General features: G+C 32.8%; 1 protein-coding gene across 1 annotated transcript; it reads right to left on the reverse strand.

Annotated features, from left to right (window-relative positions):
- Nucleotides 1–4,367: 4,367 nt before the first annotated feature.
- On the reverse strand, nt 4,368–6,556 carry LOC145575527 (protein FAR1-RELATED SEQUENCE 5-like). Its single transcript, XM_081633386.1, has 3 exons — nt 5,897–6,556; nt 5,235–5,708; nt 4,368–5,114 (listed from the first exon to the last, which is right to left on the reverse strand). Exons 1-3 carry the CDS (start codon nt 6,554–6,556, stop codon nt 4,368–4,370), a joined length of 1,881 nt encoding a protein of 626 aa, XP_081489512.1.
- Nucleotides 6,557–23,153: the final 16,597 nt, after the last annotated feature.

Raw genomic sequence — 23,153 nt, forward strand, 5'->3', positions numbered from 1 at the left:
ATTAATTATGTTTTTATGTGATTTTTGTGTCAATATATAAAGTGTTACTTTTGTGAGTATATCTTTGACTTTTGTACATATCAATGTCACTTTTGTGAATGCAAGTATCTTTTTGTGAAAGTTTTGATAATAATCACTTTTTTTGAGTATTATATCCCTTTAATGAGTGTCATGAGTAAATAATTAATTTACCATCCCCTTAATTAGCAAAGACTTGTCGTAGTTAATTAATGTCATTGTAAAAAAATATTTGCGTAAATACACGGTACTTGAAATTAATGGGTTTGTTCCTTTTTAATGTTGATCTTTCTGCCTTTCTCTCCCTTTTCTTCCATGCTCTGATTTGGCTAGGGTAAAAAGATATATTTTCCAAGGTTTATAGTTTTATTTAATTGCTTGTAGTCCATCTCTGAGTTTCATATGTAAGATTATCCTTAATTACTTCGCAGAAGCCCCTCTGCAGCAGATGCCTAAATTTGATAGCTGCTTCACTCTTCCTTTGTATAAATGTTCATAATTCATGTTTAATTTTATATGATAATTTAAATTTCAGTATATAAGTATGTTATAATAATTTTTTTTTGTTTTTTCAGGCCTGATAGGAAAATTACATGTCGTTGTAGACCTTCTTCATTAGTTAAGGTTGTAAGTGGGCTTTCTCCGACTCAAAAAAAACATGTAGAAGAGGTTGGATTTGGTGGTTTGTTGTCTTTACGTGTGGAGAGTATGGTTGGAGGTATACTTCCTTGGCTTGTTGATAGTTTTAATGGATATACTTGTATGTTTTGTGTGGCTGAAGGTAAGGAGTTCGTTGTGACTAATGATGATGTGTGTGATGTTTTTGGTTTGCCTAAGGTAGAAGGTCGTGAGGTTCCTGAAATGAAGGGTAGTTACAAAGGTCAATCTCAAGATGATAGTGCGTTGAAAAATAAATGGAGAGCTGCTTTTGATGTTGGTGTTAAGGAGTTGATACCTTTGGCTAGATTAGAAACTAGGATCAAGGAGTTGGTGAATGGAGGTGATGAATTTAAGAGGTTATTTGTTATGCATGCTCTTAGTAGTATGCTTGTTCCTACCGCTAATAGGACGGTTAATTTTAGGTTAGTTAATGATGTGGATGATGTTATCAAATTAAAAATCTTGATTGGTGTTCATTTGTTTTGAGAAAGTTGATGAATTCTGTTGTTAGTTACAAAAATTCTGAGGCTAAAGATAGTATTAGTGGATGTTTGTTGTTGCTTAAGATTATGTATTTTCATCGTTTGAATTTCCAAGGTGTAGTAGAGAACTCCACTATTCCTCTTATCCAACACTGGACAGATAAAAAAGTGAGAAACAGGGTGTCCTTGGAGTTGAAGGCTGGTGGATTTGGTCAGGGGGTTTTGAATGAATTGACTTATCCAGTTTCTGCTAAGCGTGTTGATTCAAATGTTAACAACTTAAGTAAGGGTGAAGTTGGTGCAGCTCCTATTGATGATGGTAGAAGATGTGTGACTTTCGATTTGCCTGAAGGAGTATTAACTGATTCTGAGATTAAAAGTGCTGCAACTGATGTATGTTTTTTTTTTTAACTTTAATAAAACCTTTATTCTATTCTGATATAATTGTTTGTTAACGTGTAGGATTTGCATTAGGCGTTTCTTTTTATGAAAAGGAACATGGAGCTGTTTTCATCTGTGAATTCCAATTGTTTTAGTACTTTGCAACGGTTGGTGCATAGTCGTTTTGTTGAACATTCTGTTTCTTTGGATGCTGATTCTATTGAGCTGTCTCAAACACAACAACTTTTGTCTAACCCGTATTATCATAAGCTTCTTGATGGCTTAATTGATGAGTTTATAAAAATGAAGTCAGTGGATGAGTTGTTTAAAGTTGATGCAAGTACTTCATCAAAGTTTACCCTAAGAGATGATGGAGGTGGTGGAGATGATGGAGGTGGTGGAGATGGTGGAGATGGTGGTGGTGGAGGTGGTGGTGGTGGTGGAGATGGTGGTGGCAGAGGTGGTCCAGTTATGAGAACGAATAAAAGTTTGTGTTCTTTGGACTGTGGTGAAATTGGTGGTCAGAGTGTAGTGTTTGTTAAACCATTTATGAAAAGTAATTCTCGTGCTTTTGGTGAAAAATTACCTCAATTATATTTAGAAGCTCTTGATCATTGTCTAGTGGATCACTTATTTAATAATAAGTAAGTTCTTTTTTAATTGTCATTTTTTTTTGAAACTTTTTTTTCTTTTTCTTTTTGTTTTGATATTAATAATATTGTTTGACCTTGCAGTGAGAATCTTGTTACTTATGGATTGCATTTTCTCATTCCAAGAGAGGATATGGTGTCTTTGGTGCATCCTAATTTGGTTCGTTGGTCAGTAGTTGATTGCTACTGCATTTATCTAAATGAATCGTGTTTTTATGATACTTGTGGTCCTCACAGATTCTTTTTTGGTGCGAGGCAAAGTGTAAGCAATTTTCTGTTTTGAGTTATTTGTTTTCTTACACTTTTCATTTATTTATTTTTTCCTTTTAGTTTGCTTTTTTGCATGTATCGGAGGGGAACGAAGATAGTTCTGCTAGTTCTGCTGTCTCCGATTTGCACGAAATTTGGGATGAATGGGTTACATATGAAAATTCTGGTTGTGATGTTATTGGTGCAGACTTGGTATATATCTTAATTTTTTATATATATTAATTGTTTGATGGTTGTGCTTTATGCTTACTTTTGTTCTATTTTTTCAGGTTTATTTTCCTATTCTTGTTGATGAACATTATGTGCTGTTTGTGATTGATCATGGCAATGAATTGGTTCATTATGTTGATAATATCATTTGGAGTGATGAGACGATTACATATTTTCAAAATTTGACTTTTTATCTGGTATGTTATTGTCTGTTTTAAAGTATGTTTTTATTTTAATCTGATTTTTTTGTTGTTTTTAATATTCTGTTTTTTTTCAGTGTTCTGAATTTGGTGATTTTCTTGCACGAAGAAATCATCCAAAGAGTGAAAAAGTCCCTTTTTACAAGTTCAAAATTGCCGATTTAGTGTGGCGGAAGAGTAAGGTTGATAATAATGACTGTGGTGTGTTTATGATGTGTCATATGGAGCATTTTGTTGGTGATACATCGTTTTCTGTAGATGAACTTAGAACAGTGAGTGATCTTGAAACTGATCTGAATTAATTCATTTGTTATTGTTTATGCTAATGTTTTATACATATTAATGCGCCTTTTATTTTCTTGTTGTGAGGTTGCTGGGAGGAAATTTTTACATGCTAAGATTTGTGCGAAACTCGTGTTGTGTGACATGAACGAATCAAGATCTGAAGTCTTAGTAGAAGTTGAAAAATTTAATGAAAAGAAGAGCGATCTTGCGTATGTTGCTGAAATTGAAGAAAGGAGGAAGGCTGCAGCAGCGGAGAAGAAAAAGAAGAAATCTGAAACTGCTCCTGCTGTTGACACTGCTCCGAAAGCAAAACGGACTACAAAGGCTACACAGAAGTACACTCCTTCTAAATTTTAGCTAATTTTGGAAGTTGTTATTAGTTAAATACTTTTGGAAGTTGTCATTAGTTAACTACTTTTGGAAGTTGAAACTAGTGATAAATATTGACACTTAAACTAGTGTTAATATTTTCAAAATGTTTGTACAAATTTTATATATATATATATATATATATATATATATATATATATATATATATATATATATATATATATATATATATATATATATATATATATATATATATATATATATATATATATATATATATATATATGATTAAATGTTGGTAATCTATTGTTCTTATTTTTATTTATTTATATTTCTGATTATTATTTTATAAGTGTATCATATATCATCATACAGAAATATTGTTGATTTAAATGAAAATTTAAAGTTTATCATATATATATATATTACCATTTTATTCATTTTAAAAACGGACACTTTTGTGATTATTATTGTCACTTTTGTGAATATAAATATCACTTTTGTGAGTGACATATTTCTTTTGTGAGTAAAAAGTATCACCTTTGTGAGCAGATGCATCACTTTTGTGAGTATTATTGTTACTTTTGCGAGTATTAGTGTTACTTTTCTGTAAATGCATTACTTTTGTAAGTGTTAGTATCACTTTTGTTAGTAAATTCATCACTTTTGCCAGTATATGCATCACTTTTGCGAGTATATGCATTACTTTTTTAAGTATCAGTGTAACATTATATAAATGTTCATAATTCATGAGCAATTCCATATCACAAAAATAAACTCATTACAAAAAATTCTGTATGAAAGTCAATAGTAGTATAAAACAAAAATAAACTCACTACAAAAAAGTTTGCAATTTTGTTTCATCCAAACTCACTACAAGTTCAAAAAAGTCGCACATTAGGTGTCTTCGATCCAAACTCTGAATTTGGATCTGGTAATGGTTTTTGCTTTGATTTCTTCCCTTTTTCAAGTGCTCCTTTTGCTCTCTTGCTTCTCCCCTTTGTTACAGCTCTCTTAAGGTCTAATATAGTGGGTATGGTTGTACTTGTTGATGAAGAAGCAGTAGTATTATTGTTACTCTGAGCACTCTCTGCCACATTAGAGTTGTCATCACTTGCAGCAACCTCCTCTGTAAAAGCATCAGCCGCAAGTAAGTCTTCCACCATTTTCATACATCTTTTGAAGTTTTCCTCCATGAATGCTCTTGCCTTTTCATTTTCTTGACTCTTTAAGATTAAGTTATAATATTTTCTCATCATTGTATGTCTCCATGGTGTATATGGGAGTTTTGGATCCTTTTTTTCCATTCTATTCCATACTTCAGACTTTGCAAGCTTTGTCCATCTTTTGCTAATGTACTTCTCCGGAATTCTTGTAATAGAATGTAGATGTAAAATTCTGAGGCAGTGATAGCATAGCCAACCAGAAGCTTCGAAATTCTTGCAAGTGCACCATATAGTTTGGCTCTCATGTATGTAACTTACCTGTTGGGAAAACCATGGCTTTTCTTCTAGAGATACTTCATAAAGAATAATGTTTTCTTCAGTTCTCCCTAGAATTTGGACTGTGGTCGCCATTGAGTATCCAAATTCCTCTTCGAAGTCTCTAAACAGAGACAATGTGTAAACCTGTACATTAGAGCAATAACTTACTACCAGTCATGTTCTTTTGCATGTATCATTTTTATATTTGCTTATGTTGTTTGTTTTCAGGTCTTAGATATATGTAATAAAGGAATATAGAAGTACCTGTGCAGCATGCTTTAGCATTCCGGATAGTGGCAATGAAGTAAAGGCTATTGATTTGCTGCAGGTAAACTCATTATACTTCTCATCACTTCTCCATCTTTTTATGGTTCTTACAAAGATGCCATAGAATTCTGTCAGTGTTGTTGATTTATTAGCTCTGAATCCTACTGCATGGTTCGTACTTTCACTTCTTTGTGATGAAAGAATTCCTGCCGAGAAGAAATCTTTACTGAGTGCTGGACACCATTTTTCCTTTAGATCATACACCCTTTGGTACCATGCATGATTAACCAAATCAAATTTTTGTATCATTTCTTTCCATCTTTCTTCAAATTCTGTTTCTGTCACACATCCCTTCAAGCATTTGTTGAATATTTTTTTGAACTCATTATCTCTTTTAAGGGCTCCAAAGCGTGTCATTGCATTTTGTTCTAAGTGCCATATGCATAGCCTATGCCTTGTGTCTGGCAATACCTGCATTCAGAATGTGACATGTCACTAAACTTGAACGCTTATTCTCACAACAGTGATATTTTTACTCACAAAAGTAACATTTATACTCACATAAGTGATACTTATATTCATAAAAGTTATGAACACAAAAATGACTCAAAATGAGACTGGAATCAGTGAATATGATATTCAAATAGAAAAAGTAGTACCTGCTCAATTGCAAGAGCCATAGCCTGGTCTTGGTCAGTGAATTTGGAGGTTGGAATTTTATTCTCCATAGATTTTTTAAAGGTTTCAAGCAACCACACAAACGACTCTGTTTTTTCATTGCCTATGAATGCACATGCAAACATACAATTTTTCCAATGGTTATCTATTCCAACAAAAGGAGCACATATAAGGTTATACCGATTTGTTTTGTATGTTGTATCAAATACAAGAACATTTCCGTATATTTTGTAATCCTCTAACATCATTGCGTCTCTCCAAAAAATGTTGGAAATTCTACCTTCTGTGTCGAATTTCACTCTAAAATAGAAGTTAGGATCTTCTTTTTGTTCTTCGATCAGAATGTTCACTAATGTCTGAGCATCTCCGGCCTCTATTTGTTCCATTCTTAGTCTTGAGCAGAAATTGAGGTGATCTACAACACTATGCCCCAAGTTTTCTTCTCCATTAGCTTCTGTACACATGTAATTATATGTGTCCATTGTTGAAAGTCTAGCAGATTTCATTGTTTTAATTGCTTCTGCCTTTTCTATTGTTACTTCTCTCTCAGATCGATGCAAATAATGCCACTGCTTTCTTGTTAGTTCATGATTATGCTGTAACACATGTGACACCACCTTAAATTTTCCATCATCATTCATTTTTGCTCTTAGGCTTGCCTTGCAGTTAGTTCTTGTAATGGAGACTTTCGTGGTTTTCTTTGTTTTAAATCCTTGTTATCTTCATCAACCATTAGAACCATATTTGTCTTCTTTGCAGCAGTATGTCTTTTTCCTTCCGCAGAACACACATAGTATTTCTCTGTGACTATACGTGTGTGTAAGCGGTACCTTGTTGTATGCTTTCTTATTGAAAATCCCACTGTAGAAGCATGTAGACTGTACAAGTCATAAATTTCTTGATAAGTGTCTCTTTCCACTCCAACTAATGATCCTTCCATATCTAAACCAGTGGTATCTATTGGTTTTGGATTTGTATCTGTGCATTAGTAGAATAAGAGATATTTAGCATTTTCTAGTAACAATTATCGTATTGATAAGGACTGTTTCTTTTGTAATTCTCTGCTTACTGATCTTACATGTCCTTAATTTCAATTCAATGAAATTTTACAGCAAACCAACAAAACAGATTTCACTAACCTCTACTAACTGCATTCTTCAGCAATCCTTCGACAAACAGCCAAATAATTCTTTCTAATAAATCAGGACAATATACTACACGACTAGGTAAATCAAGTAGGGCAAAGACTAGCATGTTTCTGCTTTTCAACTCACCTATACTTGTTCATACATATAGTCAATGTAACTTTTGCCATAATATATGTAACTTTTGCCATAATATATGTAACTTTTATAGAATTTTACCTTCGTCTTCATCTACTGGTTGTCCTTCTTCATCTAAAGTGTTCGGAATAACTTGATCTTCATCGTCTAATGTATTTGAAACACCTTGATTTTCAATATCTGCATTAATTATTGAAAATTAAATCAAAAATTTAAGCAAAAACAAACAATAGGTTAGTATTTGTTTAGATTTTTACCTTGTATTTGAATTTCTGGAACTTTTGAGTTTTGAATGTTATCATCATTAAACTGATCGAGATCATCAACGAAATTCTCTGCTTCACCTTCTCTGAATGTTTGATTGAGGTCGAAACTCCATGTTTTCTCTGGATGTTGCGTTAATGGTGGTTGATTTTCTCTTTGTAATTGTAGAAATTCGCGCATTAGGTTTTCTTAATTGGACGATCTGGAGGTTTCCGGCATTGTTGATCGAAAATTCACTACTACAAAATAGGACAAGGGAACCATTGATAAGAAACCATATAATGTACTTAGTTGGTTTCTTAGGTGTAGAAACCATATAACAAACTCATATGGTTTCTTAGGATATAAATAAGAAACCACACTTTATGAAATATGATGTTTTAGAACAAATTAAATAAATAAAAATTTATTGTATAACAGATTGAGGACAAAGAAACCATGAATAAATGAACACTGGTCCCTTACACCGTTACACGTTTAATTTTACTTTTTTTTATATTATTATTCAACCTTTTATTAGTAGTATATTAGTAACTTCCTTCCTTTATCTCTATCTTGTAACCTTAAAATTCCAACTATACTATCAAAATAAACCCTAATAAATACAAAGAGTTGCAAGCCGCCGATTACTCCTCAGTCACTCACCAACAGTCAATCACAAGCGTAGACGATTAAATCACCACTCCGAGGTCGTCTATTTCTATTGCTACTCCGAGTTCGTCACTGCTCCAAGGTCTCGTCATTAATCGGAGCTTTGAGGTCGTCGTCGTTAATCGCTGCTCCAATATTTCTTCATCAATCGTTCCTCAAGGTCTCATTTTCTTCTATCACCTTCTTTTATATGATTTAGATATGTACTTTGTCTGAGTTTGCAATTTTTTTGTTGATTCATTACTTGTTTTTTGTTTGATGTTTTTAGTTAAATTTCGTTGATTTATTAATATAGTCCAGTTATAAATATGCTTCCATTATGTAATATGTCCAATTTTCGATTCAATAATTTAAATATAAAATAAGAAAATTGGGTATGTTGTTCCTGGATCTATAGTTTCTATGATAAATTGAATATGTTGATTTAGTGGAATTTAATTCAATAACTAACTATCAGTAATGATTTAAAAACAATGATATAGAGTGATTGTTGTTAGAAATTTCTTGGACTATGAAATTTTAAACTAATTATAAATTGGTGATTATGAATGAACAGGTTCTACAAAATCAAGAAGAAACAACAAGAGACAAGAGCTTTATGGTGGTATTAGAAAAAATACAGTACAGTAGAACTGTTTAGTGAGTTTGATTTGTAATTAGAGATTTGTTGATTGATTAATTGTTGTAATATTAGATGCTTATACGATTATACGATTTCATATGTATATATATACTATATTTGGTGTTGCTGGAATGTAAATAATGAAGATTAAAATTGTTCTTCAAAGATTATGATTTTATACTGGTGGCGCGTGGGTTTGCAAGGCAATTGAAAGAGGTAACAAATTTATTAGGGAAAGTTACCATTTTTTATTTTTAAAAAAAAAGGTAAAAAGACACCGCATTTCCTACATATATGGTCTCTTTGCCTTTTTATTTTATAAATTTAAAAGGTATCTAAGAAACCATACACATTTATATAGTATGGTTTCTTTGTTAAATCAAACTAACCACACTAAAAACATGGTTTCTTATGCTAAGAGACCATTGAGATATAAACCATACATTTTCTGGTCTCTTAGGCCTATTTGGTATGGTTTCTTATCCAATTTTTGTAGTAGTGATTAGAGTTTTATCTCTCCTCCATGGTTGCTTGGTGAAGGAGTTTTGAATCTGGAAAATTGGAGTTTTCTCTCTCCTCCATTGTTGCTTGCTGAAGGAGTTTTGAAGGAGATGTCGTTATTTTGGAAAAAGGAAAAAAAAAACACTATTCACACGTACGAAAATCCGTTGTTCAGTATTTTACTGCACACCGGTTGTATATAAAAGTTTTTGATAGATTAATAGAATATTTGCAGTCCACAATGACAAGGTTTAAAATATGAACTATTCCTTTGTTATTTTGTTAAGGGTTTGTTTTGATTTATTGAATTGAACTGAATTTATTGGAGTTGAAATTATTAGAGTTGAAGTAAATTGAACTTATTAGAGCTGAACAGAACTGAAAATAAGCTGAAGAAAACAGGTCTTAAGTGTCCTATGGTGAATTAGTATACATTAGGCATGTCATACAAAATTTTGACCAATAATATATGTAATTACCAATAATTATAAATATAACAATTGAATATTAATAATATAGATACTGAAAGAATTCTAACAAGTATCCACAAGACTATATTTTTTCTTATTTGTAATTAACAAATAATGATCAAAAGTAAGTCTAATGAATAGTGTTAAAATACTCAATGGAGCGCTTAAAAAAACAAAGGGAGTAGTATTTTGGCCTGGACAAGGTTGGAACATTTATACAATCATACGTTTAATTACTAAAGTGAACCCGAAAATATCACATAACTTGTTGGTAATGCATCTTGTTCCCCAATCTCTCTTGTATGAATTATGTGTTCTTTCTAGTGACCTTCCATAAGCTATCTCTCTTGATCTACAACCATCTACTTCCTCGCAAAGCAGAAAATTTCTTTCTGGTCATTATCAGCTCCTTTTCTTATAGCATAAAAATTCATTAAAATCTCCACCAAGTATAATTGGGATCGTAAAAATCTAACATAAATATTTCATCAAATTCCAATTGTGGCATGTCAAGGCATATGCCAAGAATCTCCATCTGCCCTTCTCATTGTGTATGTCTGTTAGACTATTTTAAATTTCCTTGACTTTAAAGGCTCAAGCCTAATTTGCGTTGGATTTTAGAGTCAATAAATCCCAATTTTAGAATTACATAGTCCAAGCTAAAGATGATAGTTGAAGGAGTAGTGAAGCTCGACCAACAAGATAAGTATGCAGACTAGAAATTCAAAAATCTTTAACCGGCAAAAGAAGATAATAAACGATAACCGTCACTAGAGAGTAGGAAATAACTGCAAAATCCACAACGCATAAGCGTCATCTAAAATCTTTATATAAGAAACAAGAGGCATCAAAATAAAGAATATCTAATCAACGCAATCAACTTCACACTTTGAATTTTCTTTAAGCTTTATAGTTCTTAATTCTTTAGCATCCTTGGCTTAGTAACCTAGATTAATTAGTTTAGTGATAGTTATAAAATTATTATATTGTAATCATGTAGTTATTCATGTCTAGTTGTGATTAATCATGGTGGTAACTCCACCCCCCCACCCCCCCGCGATTTAATTCGACTGTAAGCCTTTGGTTTCTCTAAACCTTCCTACTTATATAAATATTCTCATTTTAATGATCAGTCATCTTTGTCTTCAATCTTTGTTGATTTGATAATCATATATTTCTCGTACACTAGTAAAGCTTCTAACTTAAAGGTTAATAGTTTTTAAGGGCATACCCTTGAGATAGTTTTGTCCTTTGCAGGGGTATCATTGACTTGTTTGAATTTTTACACCAGATTTTTTGGTGATCACATTGGGAGGAAAGCCTAAACACAAAGATATCCTGACCAAAATCACTTTTTGAATATGGCTCCCAAATGTTCTGCTGCACGTAAAGGAAACCAAGATGAAGAGTGTTTAATAGAAAATCCTTACTGTAACATTGAATTCCAAAATTGATTAGACTACAACACTATCTGAAATCCCGCATCTTGAAACACAACTACACCATTTTGAACTCGAAACATCTACCCGTGCAGGGCGAGATGCATCACACGATGATAGGGAAAATATATAGAAGTCCAGCTAGAAACCTTATCAATTCAATATATTCTTGGTATGTGGATACTGTAAAAGAGCATTTAGAGTAATTAAGAGAAAAGCAAAACGAATTGTAGGGTTGTAGTGGAAGAGATCACTATGGTAGTTACAAGTGTCTTACAACACATTTCTTGAGGATCACACTTAGCCATAACTAGACAGATGTCTATAATTAATGACACACTCAACGCCATTAACATTGCCCTTTTAAAAGTGTAGCAACATAGATCGTTTAATTTGTTGCCTAGAACCATTGGTGTAACCAACTTAATGACAAGTTACTTAGAATGATGGAACGTAAGGTCACAAGTGATAAGCAAACTAATGAAAGACTCCATATAGGTTAAGGAACTTAGGAGTCCGTGTCAAAATTTGAATACACAAGCAGGAACACAAAATGCTTTGTGTAGTTAGCCCAGAACTTCAAGCAAGTCAGTTCCACTTGCCAATGACGAAGACTTAGGGATGAATCAAAGAGATGAAAGTTTTAGTGTCGGGTTCAAAACATGCTGGAACCAGAACGATCGCCAAAATGCATTTGCTACACCGATAATATTACCAGTGGGTATGCCATCCGACATCTGATTTCTTGTCCCAATGGGAAGGGGTTAACAGACTAATCCATAAAATCCCTCAATAGGAGTTGTTCCTCCTAAACCAAACAGTGGTAGGGCATCGCTTGCTTAATCTCCCTTTGGAAAACCAATAACTAGTAATCCAATAATGTATGATCTTATAAATGAACCGCAACATAATCAAATCCTAATCAAAACTTCCTAGCTAGGGGACAAAATATGATGTTCCAAGATCAATTCATGAACCCAACAATGGAAGTGATGGGACCTAGACCACATGCATGCATCTACAAGTGATGACATGTATTGGACTCTAAAAATGGGGAACAACATGACTAAAAACCATAATGTAAATTATAGAATTAGAAATCATGGAGATTACAATCCTGGCCATACCAATCGACAAAACCAAAATCTAAATAATCCACAAAACTATGAAAACATCAACCATAATCCTTAGTCAAGGTAGGTTTTTGAAGATATGATTCAAAGAGCGATACTGTCAACATGGGATCTAAGAAGAGCTTTAGAAAAACTTACTCGTATTGGATTGATAATCGGTTCTTATATCGCATGTTACAAATTACCTAATTTTAATTCATTGTTCTCTAGTGATAATGTAACACTCTAGAAATTCCTTTCCTTTAAAATACCTGTTTTGCTCTTTTTGAAATAAGAATTAGGAAAATCTAAAACATTACCGCCACTGTGAAAACGGCTAAGGCAAATATCAAAGACACACAGCGGAAGACTCTTTTCAAAACCATTCAAAACAAGTCAACTTAAAAGTCAAACCAAACGAAAGTAAAGTCAAACCAAAGTCAAACGAAATCAACCTACAACTCGGAACCATTGTAGGCCCTTATTAAAACAGAACAATACTTAAAACCTTTGCGTTAGTCTCACAAGCACAATATAATATAATAATTAAAGCAATAAACCACATCGTAATCTTATGAAAACTAAGCATGATTCATTTTCACTCATGCCCATCATGAAAATGCTTCATCACCTGAAAAGCTTCTCTCTACTTGTCCCCACTACTCGCCATTAGAAATGGGTCGTCGTAGGGCCAAGATAAAGACAAGGCCAAACAAACATACAAACATACAATCAGCAAAGCTGAGTTCATAAGCGTAAAGAAACACACTATCATGCTTTAATCCCATCAATCACACAACTTACCGTGTTGCACCTGTTTTCAAGCATACAACATACAATATGAACATTTGCTACATGACTAAATTATTTATTTAGCTTAATTACGCATCGAACGGGTTTCCCCCTAACCTGCCCCAATAAAGGGTACTAACAAGGGAGCTAACCGTGCTAGTATAAAATAAACCACTCGTAAGTGGCGGAATTCCTGCACATATAAAAAGGAATATACAGCGTCCTGTACTCCCAGTAGAAGTTATGGTCAAATATAAAGTCGCATAACTTCCCCCATATGTTCATACTCAAGGTATATACGTTCCAAGAGTTTTGGTGCGTAATCTCTTTCACTTTACGTTATTTACATATTATTTTACTTGGTGATGACTCTCAAACCATAGCAATAACCAAACATTCTAATTATACAAGCAATCAATCATACCAAATTAATTCTTGAATAATTAGTGACCACATAGCTTTTAATGTTGAATCCTTTTTAGTCTACCTCGATGTCAAAGACACCTTAAACGCATAATGCGCCACAAATCCTATCCCTCGGTGTTGGAAACACCTTAAGTGCGCATAGGCACCACAATGTAATTTAATCCTCGTGTCCTTAGACACTTAAATAGCTCTTTCTTCATGCTCCTAGCATCAATAAAACTTATATGAACCATAATAGAATTCCCTTTTTATATTCCAAATTAAATTAAACATTTAGTTAAATTAAACATTTAGTTTAATTAAACATGCTTCTAATCATGCCAATAATAAAAGTGTGGTTCATGCTCAACATGCCAATATAATTATTTTCAATCACTAATCCATCACAAAGAAACCATGTTTCATAATTCAATCACCAACATCAACCAAATAACAAATTCCAAATCAAAACCTATCATGATGCTACTTGGAATTTATTATTCAAATCCTAGCATGTTCCTATATCATCAAATAAATACCAAGTATGCGAACGTACCTTGAATACGATCTCAAAATCGCCACGATTACACAAAATCACTTACTTGGAAATCTCCTACAATCCAAAATTACAAATCTGAAATAGAAAGAAAGAATATATATTTTTTTATAAAGAGGTATTAATATCTAATCCACACAAATTTCCAGCAATATATACACTCCTTATTTCGCTCATAAATTATTTAAAACAAGCTGAAATTTAATTTAAAACCCCTTACTTTAATCCCAATAAATGGATAGTAAAAAATTCCTTCAAGAAACTTAATTATGGCTTACTCACAAAATTTCTAGCTTTATTAAATTATCAAAACTTGTTGTAAATATGTTTTAAAACACCTATTTCAATAATTAAACCATCCATAATCAAATTCCTTCAATATACAATAATTTAGAGACCTAGGGTTTTCAATTTTGGGCTTTTTAATTCAAAACCAAATCTGAAAATTTATTTTACATCATACTTATAATCAAACATCATAAAATCATCACAAAACCCAAAATAATTAATTAGATGAAGGGTAAAAATAGAAAGAAGAACATTTTTTTTATAAACACACTTACAAGGGGGAAGGGAGGGTGGCTGGCACCACCTCCCACGACTGTTGCTGCTGCCGGCGGCGGTCGGCTGTGGTGGTGGTGGCAACCAGCCACCGTGTGTGTGTGTGTGGTGGTGGTGAATTAAAATAAATAAATAAATAAAGGGTGAGGGGAAAATAAGAGAGAGAAAGAGGAAATAAGAGGAGAGAGAGAGTTACCTTTGGGTATTCTCCACCTTGGACAAAGTTTGATTTTGGTTATATGGTGGGTATTTATACCCTCTCTCAAAACCCTCCTTCCTAAAATTTCCTTCCTACCCTAATGATCTATTTCCTATTCCAACTACAATTTGACTTTCCTTTAAATGTCATTGACTTTAAAAATTACCCTTTTATAAAATCATATGCCCTAATATTTTTAAATTATAAAATAAAGTATTTCATATTAAATAAATAAATTGGACTTTTAATAAAGCTCTTTAAATTAAAAAAACCTCATAAATAATTGATTTCAACTTATTTAAATACTTTGAGAAATACTATTTAAATTAGAAATACGTATAAAAATATGGGCTATTACAGATAATAACATGACTACAGGAGAACATTTTGCTAGATTCACATGCCCGTGTAGAGAAGCCGCTGGTCATGACTTTCTCAAACTTAGACTTTCCTACCTCACTAATTAGTGCGACCTTCAAATGGTTTTTCGGTTTGCCACAAAATTCCATTCAATCATGGAGCGATATGGAATGGTAATTTGAATATCATTTCATTATGCAAGAAGATGAAATTACCATGGCAAACTTGGCCAAAATAACCTAGCATAAGGAGAGCTAGTAGAAGACTATCTAGCTAAGTTCAAAAAGACAGAAATTTAATAAATGTCAACTGAAAAAAAAAAAAAAAAAAAAAAAAAACTAGATATTGTTAAACATGTAATAAAAAGTTATCATTAATGTTATAAAGAAGTTAATACTCCGTATAATAATTCATGATTAACAAAGATAATTATGGCTTGTTTGGGAACACATATTTCATTGAAAATCTTGATTTGGCCCAAATAACATGTTTGGCAAACCAAGATTTTAATTCAAGATTTGGGCCAAATTTCAACCCATCTAAAAATAAGACCAAAATCAGAATTTTAAAATGACACCTCAAACCCTGTCATTTCAAATTCTAATCTAACCTTCCACACTTCTCTCTCTTCTATACCCACATTTTCTCTCTCCTCACCTACACTCTTTCTCCTCTCATCTACAATATAAATAATCTCTCTCATGGATCCACCGCTTCAACCTTCGTCGTCGGAAAAAAACTATGGTTTCCACTTTCCGACTAAGCAATGGTGATGAACCTGAACCTTAATTTAAACAAAGAAGACGATGATGATTTATCGAGAAGACCCCGATCAGGAACAAGGCGAAATTGCTGCTTTTCTCGGCGCTATTGGAGTTATCGGGTGTCTCCATTATTGAAGTGTCATTCGAGATCTCAGTGTTGCATCACCAATGTTGAACAACAATTGGAGTTCGCAATTGTAACACCTTAGAAATTCCTTTCCTTTAAAAAACCTGTTTTGCTCTTTTTAAAATACGAATTAGGAAGATCTAAGACATTACCACCGCCGTGAAAATAGCTAAGGCAATTATCAAAGACACATAACGAAAGACTATTTTTAAAACCATTCAAAACAAGTCAACTTCAAAGTCAAAACCCAACGAAAGTAAAGTAAAACCAAAGTCATACAAAATCAAATAAAGTTGACCTACAACTTGGAACCAATAAAGGGGTACTAACACGGGAGCTAACCGTGCTAGTATAAAAGAACCACTCGTAAGTGGCGGAATTCTTGTGTATTAATAAAAGGAATATACAGTGTCTTGTACTCCCAACAGAAGTTATGGTCAAATATAAAGTGTATATATCCCCAATTAATAGGTAGTCAAAAATCCTTTCAAGAAACTTAATTATGGCTTATATACAAAATTCCAGCTTTATTAAATCATAAAATAAAAACTTGTTGTAAATACGTTTTAAAATTCCTATTTCAATAATTTAAATCACCCATAATCAATTTCCACCAATATTCATAAACTTAGAGATCTAGGGTTTGAAATTTGAGGATTTTTAAATTAAAACCAAATCTGAAAATTTATATACATCATACTTATAATCAAACATCATAAAATCATCACAAAACCCAAGAACAATTATTGGATTTAGGATTAAAAACAAAAATAATAAAAAAAAAATTTCGAATAACACCACCGGTGCACAACAACCACCGTGGTTGGCTGCTGCCGGCGAATGTTGGTGGTGGTGGCCTCCGACCGACGAGCTACCGTGGTGGTGGCTAAGGCTGTACACCGGTCTAAAACCTGACCGGACCTGTTGGGACCGGGACCTGAATTAGTGGATTTTGAGGATCGGAGACCGGACCTAATTCAACAAGTCCGGCTCCGGGTCAGACCTGATCAATTAGGTCTAATCCGGATTTGGACCTGAACAAACCTGTTTTGTGAATTTTTTTTTAATATTAAATAACCTGTTGCAATTACATGATAAAGAAATGAAAAAAAAATAATTCGAAAGCAGTTAATTAAACTAAATAAAAGCATGAATTCGAAAGAAATGAACTAAAAAACAGAAATTCAACATGCAAACATCAAACAACCATTATAAGCAATTGAAACATGAATTAACATATAAATTTTCACCCTTAATTCATTATTTTGAATACAAAAACACCCAAACATAATTAGATTTACATTTTCATTAGAAAAACCAAGCAAGGTGGCTGATACAGCATGCAGGGCAGGGGGGTTCTCGCGCTGGTGGTCGGTGGACGCTTGGTTGGTGACAAGTGGTCACCTGAGGGGGTGAGTAAGTGCGTGCAGCGTGAGGGTGAGTGGGTGACTGTAGCGTGACTGCGTGAGGGTGGGTTGGTGGCTACTCGGGTGAGAGAGTGAGGGAGTTAGGGTTTAGAAATGAAAACTGATTTCTTGTTTTGGTTTTTGATTTTTGATTTTTTTTTTTCAAAAAAATACATGCTTTTACCAGGTTTTAGGTCCGGACCTGAAAACCCCGATTTTAGACCTGATCCAGACCGGGACTGGAATATTTGAATTTCAAGGACCGGGATCGGACCTGAATTAACAGGTCCGTGTCAGGTTCGATTCCGGTCGGTTTTCATGTCTGGTCCTGTTTATGTACACCCCTAGTGGTGGCTGACGATGGTGGTGTGTGTGGTGGTGAATTAAAATCAAAAATAAAAATAAAGGGGAAGGGGACGGGGAAAAATAAGAGAAAGAAAGAATAAGATGAGATAGAGAGAATTACCTTTGGGTATTTTCCACCTTAGGCAAAGTTTGATTTTGCTCATATGATAGGTATTTATACCCTCTCTCAACAACCCTTCTAGTTAAAAAAAATTTTCTTCCCTTAATGATCCCTTTTCAATTCCAACATTTGACTTTTCTTTATATACCATTGACTTTTAAAAATTAACTTTATTATAAAATTATATTACCCATTATTTTTAAATTATAAAATAAAGTATTTCAAAATTATTAAATAATTAAATTAGACCTTTAATAAAACTCTTTAAATTAATAAACCTCATGAATAATTAATTTCAACTTCTTTAAATACTTTAAGAAATACTTATTTAAATTAAAAATACATATAAAATATATGGGATATTACATCAATGTTGCATCGCCATTGTTGAACTGCCATTGGAGTTCTCAAAAGAGACGAAAGCTATATTGCATTTAAATTTTTTTTTTTTGGTAAAAAAAAACAATTGAAAAATCCAATTGTGAAATTAAAATTCCAGTCCATCCAAAGGACCAAACAACAAGATGAATTTGAAATTCTAGAATTGAAGTTCTAACAATTTTCCAAACACCATATTTGGAATTAAATATTAGAATTTCAATACCAAGAATTGAAATGAGTAATTTGAAATTAAATATTGATTCCCCAAACACTACCTTAATTTATTTGCAATTCACCAAAGCTAAAAATTAATAGTGGGATACCAAAGAGAATTGAAAATTTTGCCAATTACAATATGTAAGAGTATCCACTTTGCGGGTTGCAACCATTAACGTTTATTTTTGCAAATTACAAGACAAAAAAGCCATTCAACATTCTTAACTATTCTTACATTCTGCCAGAGATTGCTCTTAAAAAAATAGTAGCGCACACGGTTGTTGAAGATCCAAATAAGGGTGATCTCAGGTACTGGAAAGGCTCAAAATCAGGTTGCTTTTCAATTAAGTATGCTATGCATATCATGAAGGAAGATGACTCAGTTCCTACTGATCCGAAATGGAATCTTGCGTGGTTAGCTCCTATTCAGCATAGAATTAGAGTCTTCTTATGGCTGCTTTTTCATGATCGAGTGTTATATAAAAAGCTTAGACATCTCATAGAGGATCCAAAGATATGTATTCAGGATGTGGATGAGACACTTTTACAGTTGTTGAGAATTTTGCCTTGCTGCTAGGTCCATTTGGGAGAAAGTGGGAAGTACTATGAGTTACCCCTCCTTTTTTAAAGGAGACCTTCAAGCTTAGCTGATCAGGAATTTAAAAGGAGAGGAATTTATACACTCAGAGAATTGGCCGACCTGTTTTCCACTACTCTATGGTGGAGTTGGAGATGGAGAAACAACTTTGAATTTGGTAATGCAAATATCATTTATGTTGATGTGGGCAACTTTATCAAAGCTCAAAATGATGCAACTTAAAATGTTATGTCTGATCATAATGGCTCAAGCTCAAATACTGTTAGCAGTAGTAACATTAGTAAAAAAGAAATCCTAGTTCGTTGGATTGACCCTCCATTGGACTGGTTCTGCCTCAATACTGATGGAGCAGCAAAAGGGACTCTAGGTTATGCAGGTGGGGGAGGTGTATTGCATTGACTGCAGAGGTGAGTTCATAGAAGGTTTCTATGCCAATTTTCGGTATATGTTCTTCTTACAAGGTCGAGTCGATGGCTGCTGAAATTGGGTTGCAAATGGCAAAGAACTTGGGAATCAAGAAGCTGATCTTACAGATGGATAACTAACAAGGCATGCTTGGAAGCTATTCGCAATGATGCAAATCAAGGAGGGGAATGTGTCCACATTTTGTCTTCTTGCCGTAGTTTAATTAAATTTTTCTATAACTTTTGTAGTCTTTTACATTATTTTAGAGAGGGGAATAGAGTGGCAGATCGACTTGCCAATATGGGGGTAATCTATGGTGGGGGGATTACTTATTTCAATTCTCCTCCAATTGAGATAAGTAGTCTTCTAAGGGAGGATGTAGTGGGTGTGGCTTGGCCACGGTTGTTTACTTAGTTTGTTTCTTTGTTTTCTTAATAAATGGGCTTGACCTTCATTTAATTTGCATTAAAAAAAAACATTCTTAACTTCAACCAAATTCCAATTTTCGACCACTTTTACTAAATATAACGTCATTATATAAATAAATGATCCAAAGTAGTATTGGTTGGGAGTTATTTTTTATATCATTAATTAATGACATCATATTTTGGTGAAAGTGGTCGAAAATCGAATTTTAATTGCGTGACTTTTTTTGTTGCAATTTGCAAAAATTCGCAATTTATAAGATGCACCATTGTGCATAGAAGATACATGCACCAATCCCAAAATAATGGTGTTTCATCTGTTTTAAATTTCCTTTTTAAAGTCACTATGTTATTTCTTGCGGGAGATCTTTCCATATTTCCTCTCTCCTTTTTTCCTTCTTCATTGATCAAACTATTTCCTTAATTTCTCTCTCCTCTTTTTTTCTGTTTTTGATTTTTTCACTTTGTTTCGGTCATCATCAATGGAGATTATTGAAGTACATGATGAACTTGATATTTCAGGTTAGATTATTGATTTATTTTATTATTTTTGCTTTGAAATTAAGTTATATTTCGTTTTTCTTATATTTAAATCTTCTCTTGTGATTGATTTTGCAACTGAAATTGATTATATTATGTTTTCATTAATTGATGTTGATTTTTCAATTAAATTTGATTTTATTATATTGATTAATTATTAATATGTTTTGAACTATATGTTTTATTTTTTCTCTCCTCTTTTTTTTGTTCATACTTTATAATTATAAGTTTAATTTTTCTGTTTTTATTGCTTTTTCATCAATTAATATTGATATTATAAATTTTTATTAATTGTTCATATTTTATAATTAATTCGGTTCATATGATTACTTACTTTAGAATTTATGTGATCACTTTGAAATATATTCATATATTTTAGTTGTTATTTATTAATTATTGATTAATTTGAGATTTAATGTTAATTAAGCTGCTGAAAGTGTGTGTTGAATTTGATTTTTGATTTTTGATTTTAATTTCTTTTTTTTTTTTTTTATGATTTTCAGTTTCATTTATAATTTAATTGTTGAATTGATGCTTTAATTTGTATTTTATGAATATAATTTGTTTATATCATGTTTTTGAACATTTTGTTCATATAATTCGAGTAACACACTTTCCATTTTATTTATTATCAAAATTGTTATTAGCAGTGTCATATTATGAACACTGTTTCTATTTTTATGAACATTTAGGTTACTTTAATGAACCTTTCCGTTTTACATATTCGCTGAGTATGTATATATGCTTTTTCGAAAATAATTGTAAACGTAATTATGAACATTATTTTCCTGTATTTGAACTTTGTTGTTTTATTGTTGAACTCCACTAATGGTTATTATGAATTGTGTTTGTTTATTGCAGTTAGAACGTATGAATTGTTTATAAGGAAAGTCCGAAGGCTGAGCAGCATTCTGAGTAGTGTCTTCACGTGCAGAAGGTTTTGAAGGGTGTTCAGTGGTTTGGGGTTGGGGTTCAGAAGTTTTTATAGGGGGTTCAAAGGTTTTTGTAGGGTGTTTAGTGGTTTGTGGTTGGGGTTCAGAAGTTTTTGTAGGGGGTTCAGAAGGTTTTTGTAGGGTGTTCAATGGTTTGTGATTGGGGTTCAGAATTTTTTGTAGGGTGTTCAGTGGTTTGTGGTCGGGGTTTAGAAATTTTTGTAGGGTATTCAGTGGTTTATGGTTGGGGTTCAAAAGTTTTTGTAGGGCTTTAGAGGTTTTTATAGGGTGTTCAGTGGTTCGTGGTTGGAGTTTAGAAGTTTTTTTAGGATGTTCAGTAGTTTGTGGTTGGGGTTCAGAAGTTTTTGTAGGGGGTTCAGAGGTTTTGGCAAGGTGTTTTGTGGTTTGTGGTTGAGATTCAGAGGTTTTTGAAGGTGCTTAAAATGTTTTTGAATGGTGTTCAGTGGTTTGTAATTGGGGTTCTAAAGTTTTTTTAGGGTGTTCAGAGGTTTTTGAAGTTGGTTCAGTGTTTTCTGGTGGCTAACAGAAAATTCTTGGGGCTTATCAGAAGTTTATGGGGACTTTTGTGTTGCTTCTGGTGTCTTAATAGAAGTTTCTGGGGGATGTTCAGAAGTTTTTTGAAGGTGTTCAGTAGTTGGTCTATAATTAAATATTAAACAAAAAAAGAAGAAAATACACAACATCCAAATAAATTATTATTTCATACCAAAATACTTGATAAAATTTATACACAAATTATTGCTTCATACAACACATATATATGGACATAAAAGATAACGTATATGAACATCAAACAGGAAATATATGAACAAAAACATGAAAGTAATGGATATGGAATGATTAACATCAGATTTGCTAATTTTATTGCACAATCCACCAAAATTGGTCAAAAAGCTCAAGAGAAAAAAAAAAAAAAAAAAGCAAATCTCTATTTTTTTTAACAAAATACAAGAAACTTTATATTAAAGTGGATAGAGAAAGTAGAGTTTTCCCCATTGTTGAAAATTTTAGAGTTTCTAGTAATTTAGAGGTACAAAAAAAGGGAGAATCAAAATTGTCAATGAAGAAAACAAAAAATAATCTTTAAAAAAAAATGGTAGTTGAAAGTTTTAATTTAGATTTTCAAAGAATAAAGAGAATATCAAAATTCAATGGTGAAAAAAAAAAATGACCGGGCTTCTTTCTATTGGGTGCGGGCTTCTTTCTGTCTGGGTAGGACGGCGGATTGGGCCTGGTGTGCACCATGGTGCGTATAATACTCATTGGCAAAAATTAAATTAAGGGCGTGTTCGGCGCTAGCGTTTGAGTAGCTTTTAGTGGTGGAGGTAGCTTTTATGAAAAGTTAGAAATGTTAGCTTTTGAAAGTAGAGGTAGCTGTTGAAAATTTAATCTATAATTTTAAATGTAAATATTGATTTTTATATGTAACAGCTAATCAACTGCTACTTTACCGAACACTCATACCACAATAATCTATTTTCACAGCTACAGCTTGTTGACAGCTAAAAGCTACCTACGCAGCTAAAAACTACCTTCACATCTAACAACTACCTTCACAACTATATTTTGCCGAACACACCCTAAATGTCTAACTCGCAGATTAAATATTCCAATTTTACAGATTGTAATTGACAAATTTTCCAAGAGATAAACCCAAAACTTTTGAACCTTTTTAATCGGGATTGGAACCCAAACCAACCCGAACCCAACCACGAACCCAAATCGGCTGAAATTGAATTGGG

Source organism: Chenopodium album, chromosome 13, assembly GCF_948465745.1.
Source record: "Chenopodium album chromosome 13, dcCheAlbu1.1, whole genome shotgun sequence".
Lineage (NCBI taxonomy): Eukaryota > Viridiplantae > Streptophyta > Magnoliopsida > Caryophyllales > Amaranthaceae > Chenopodium > Chenopodium album.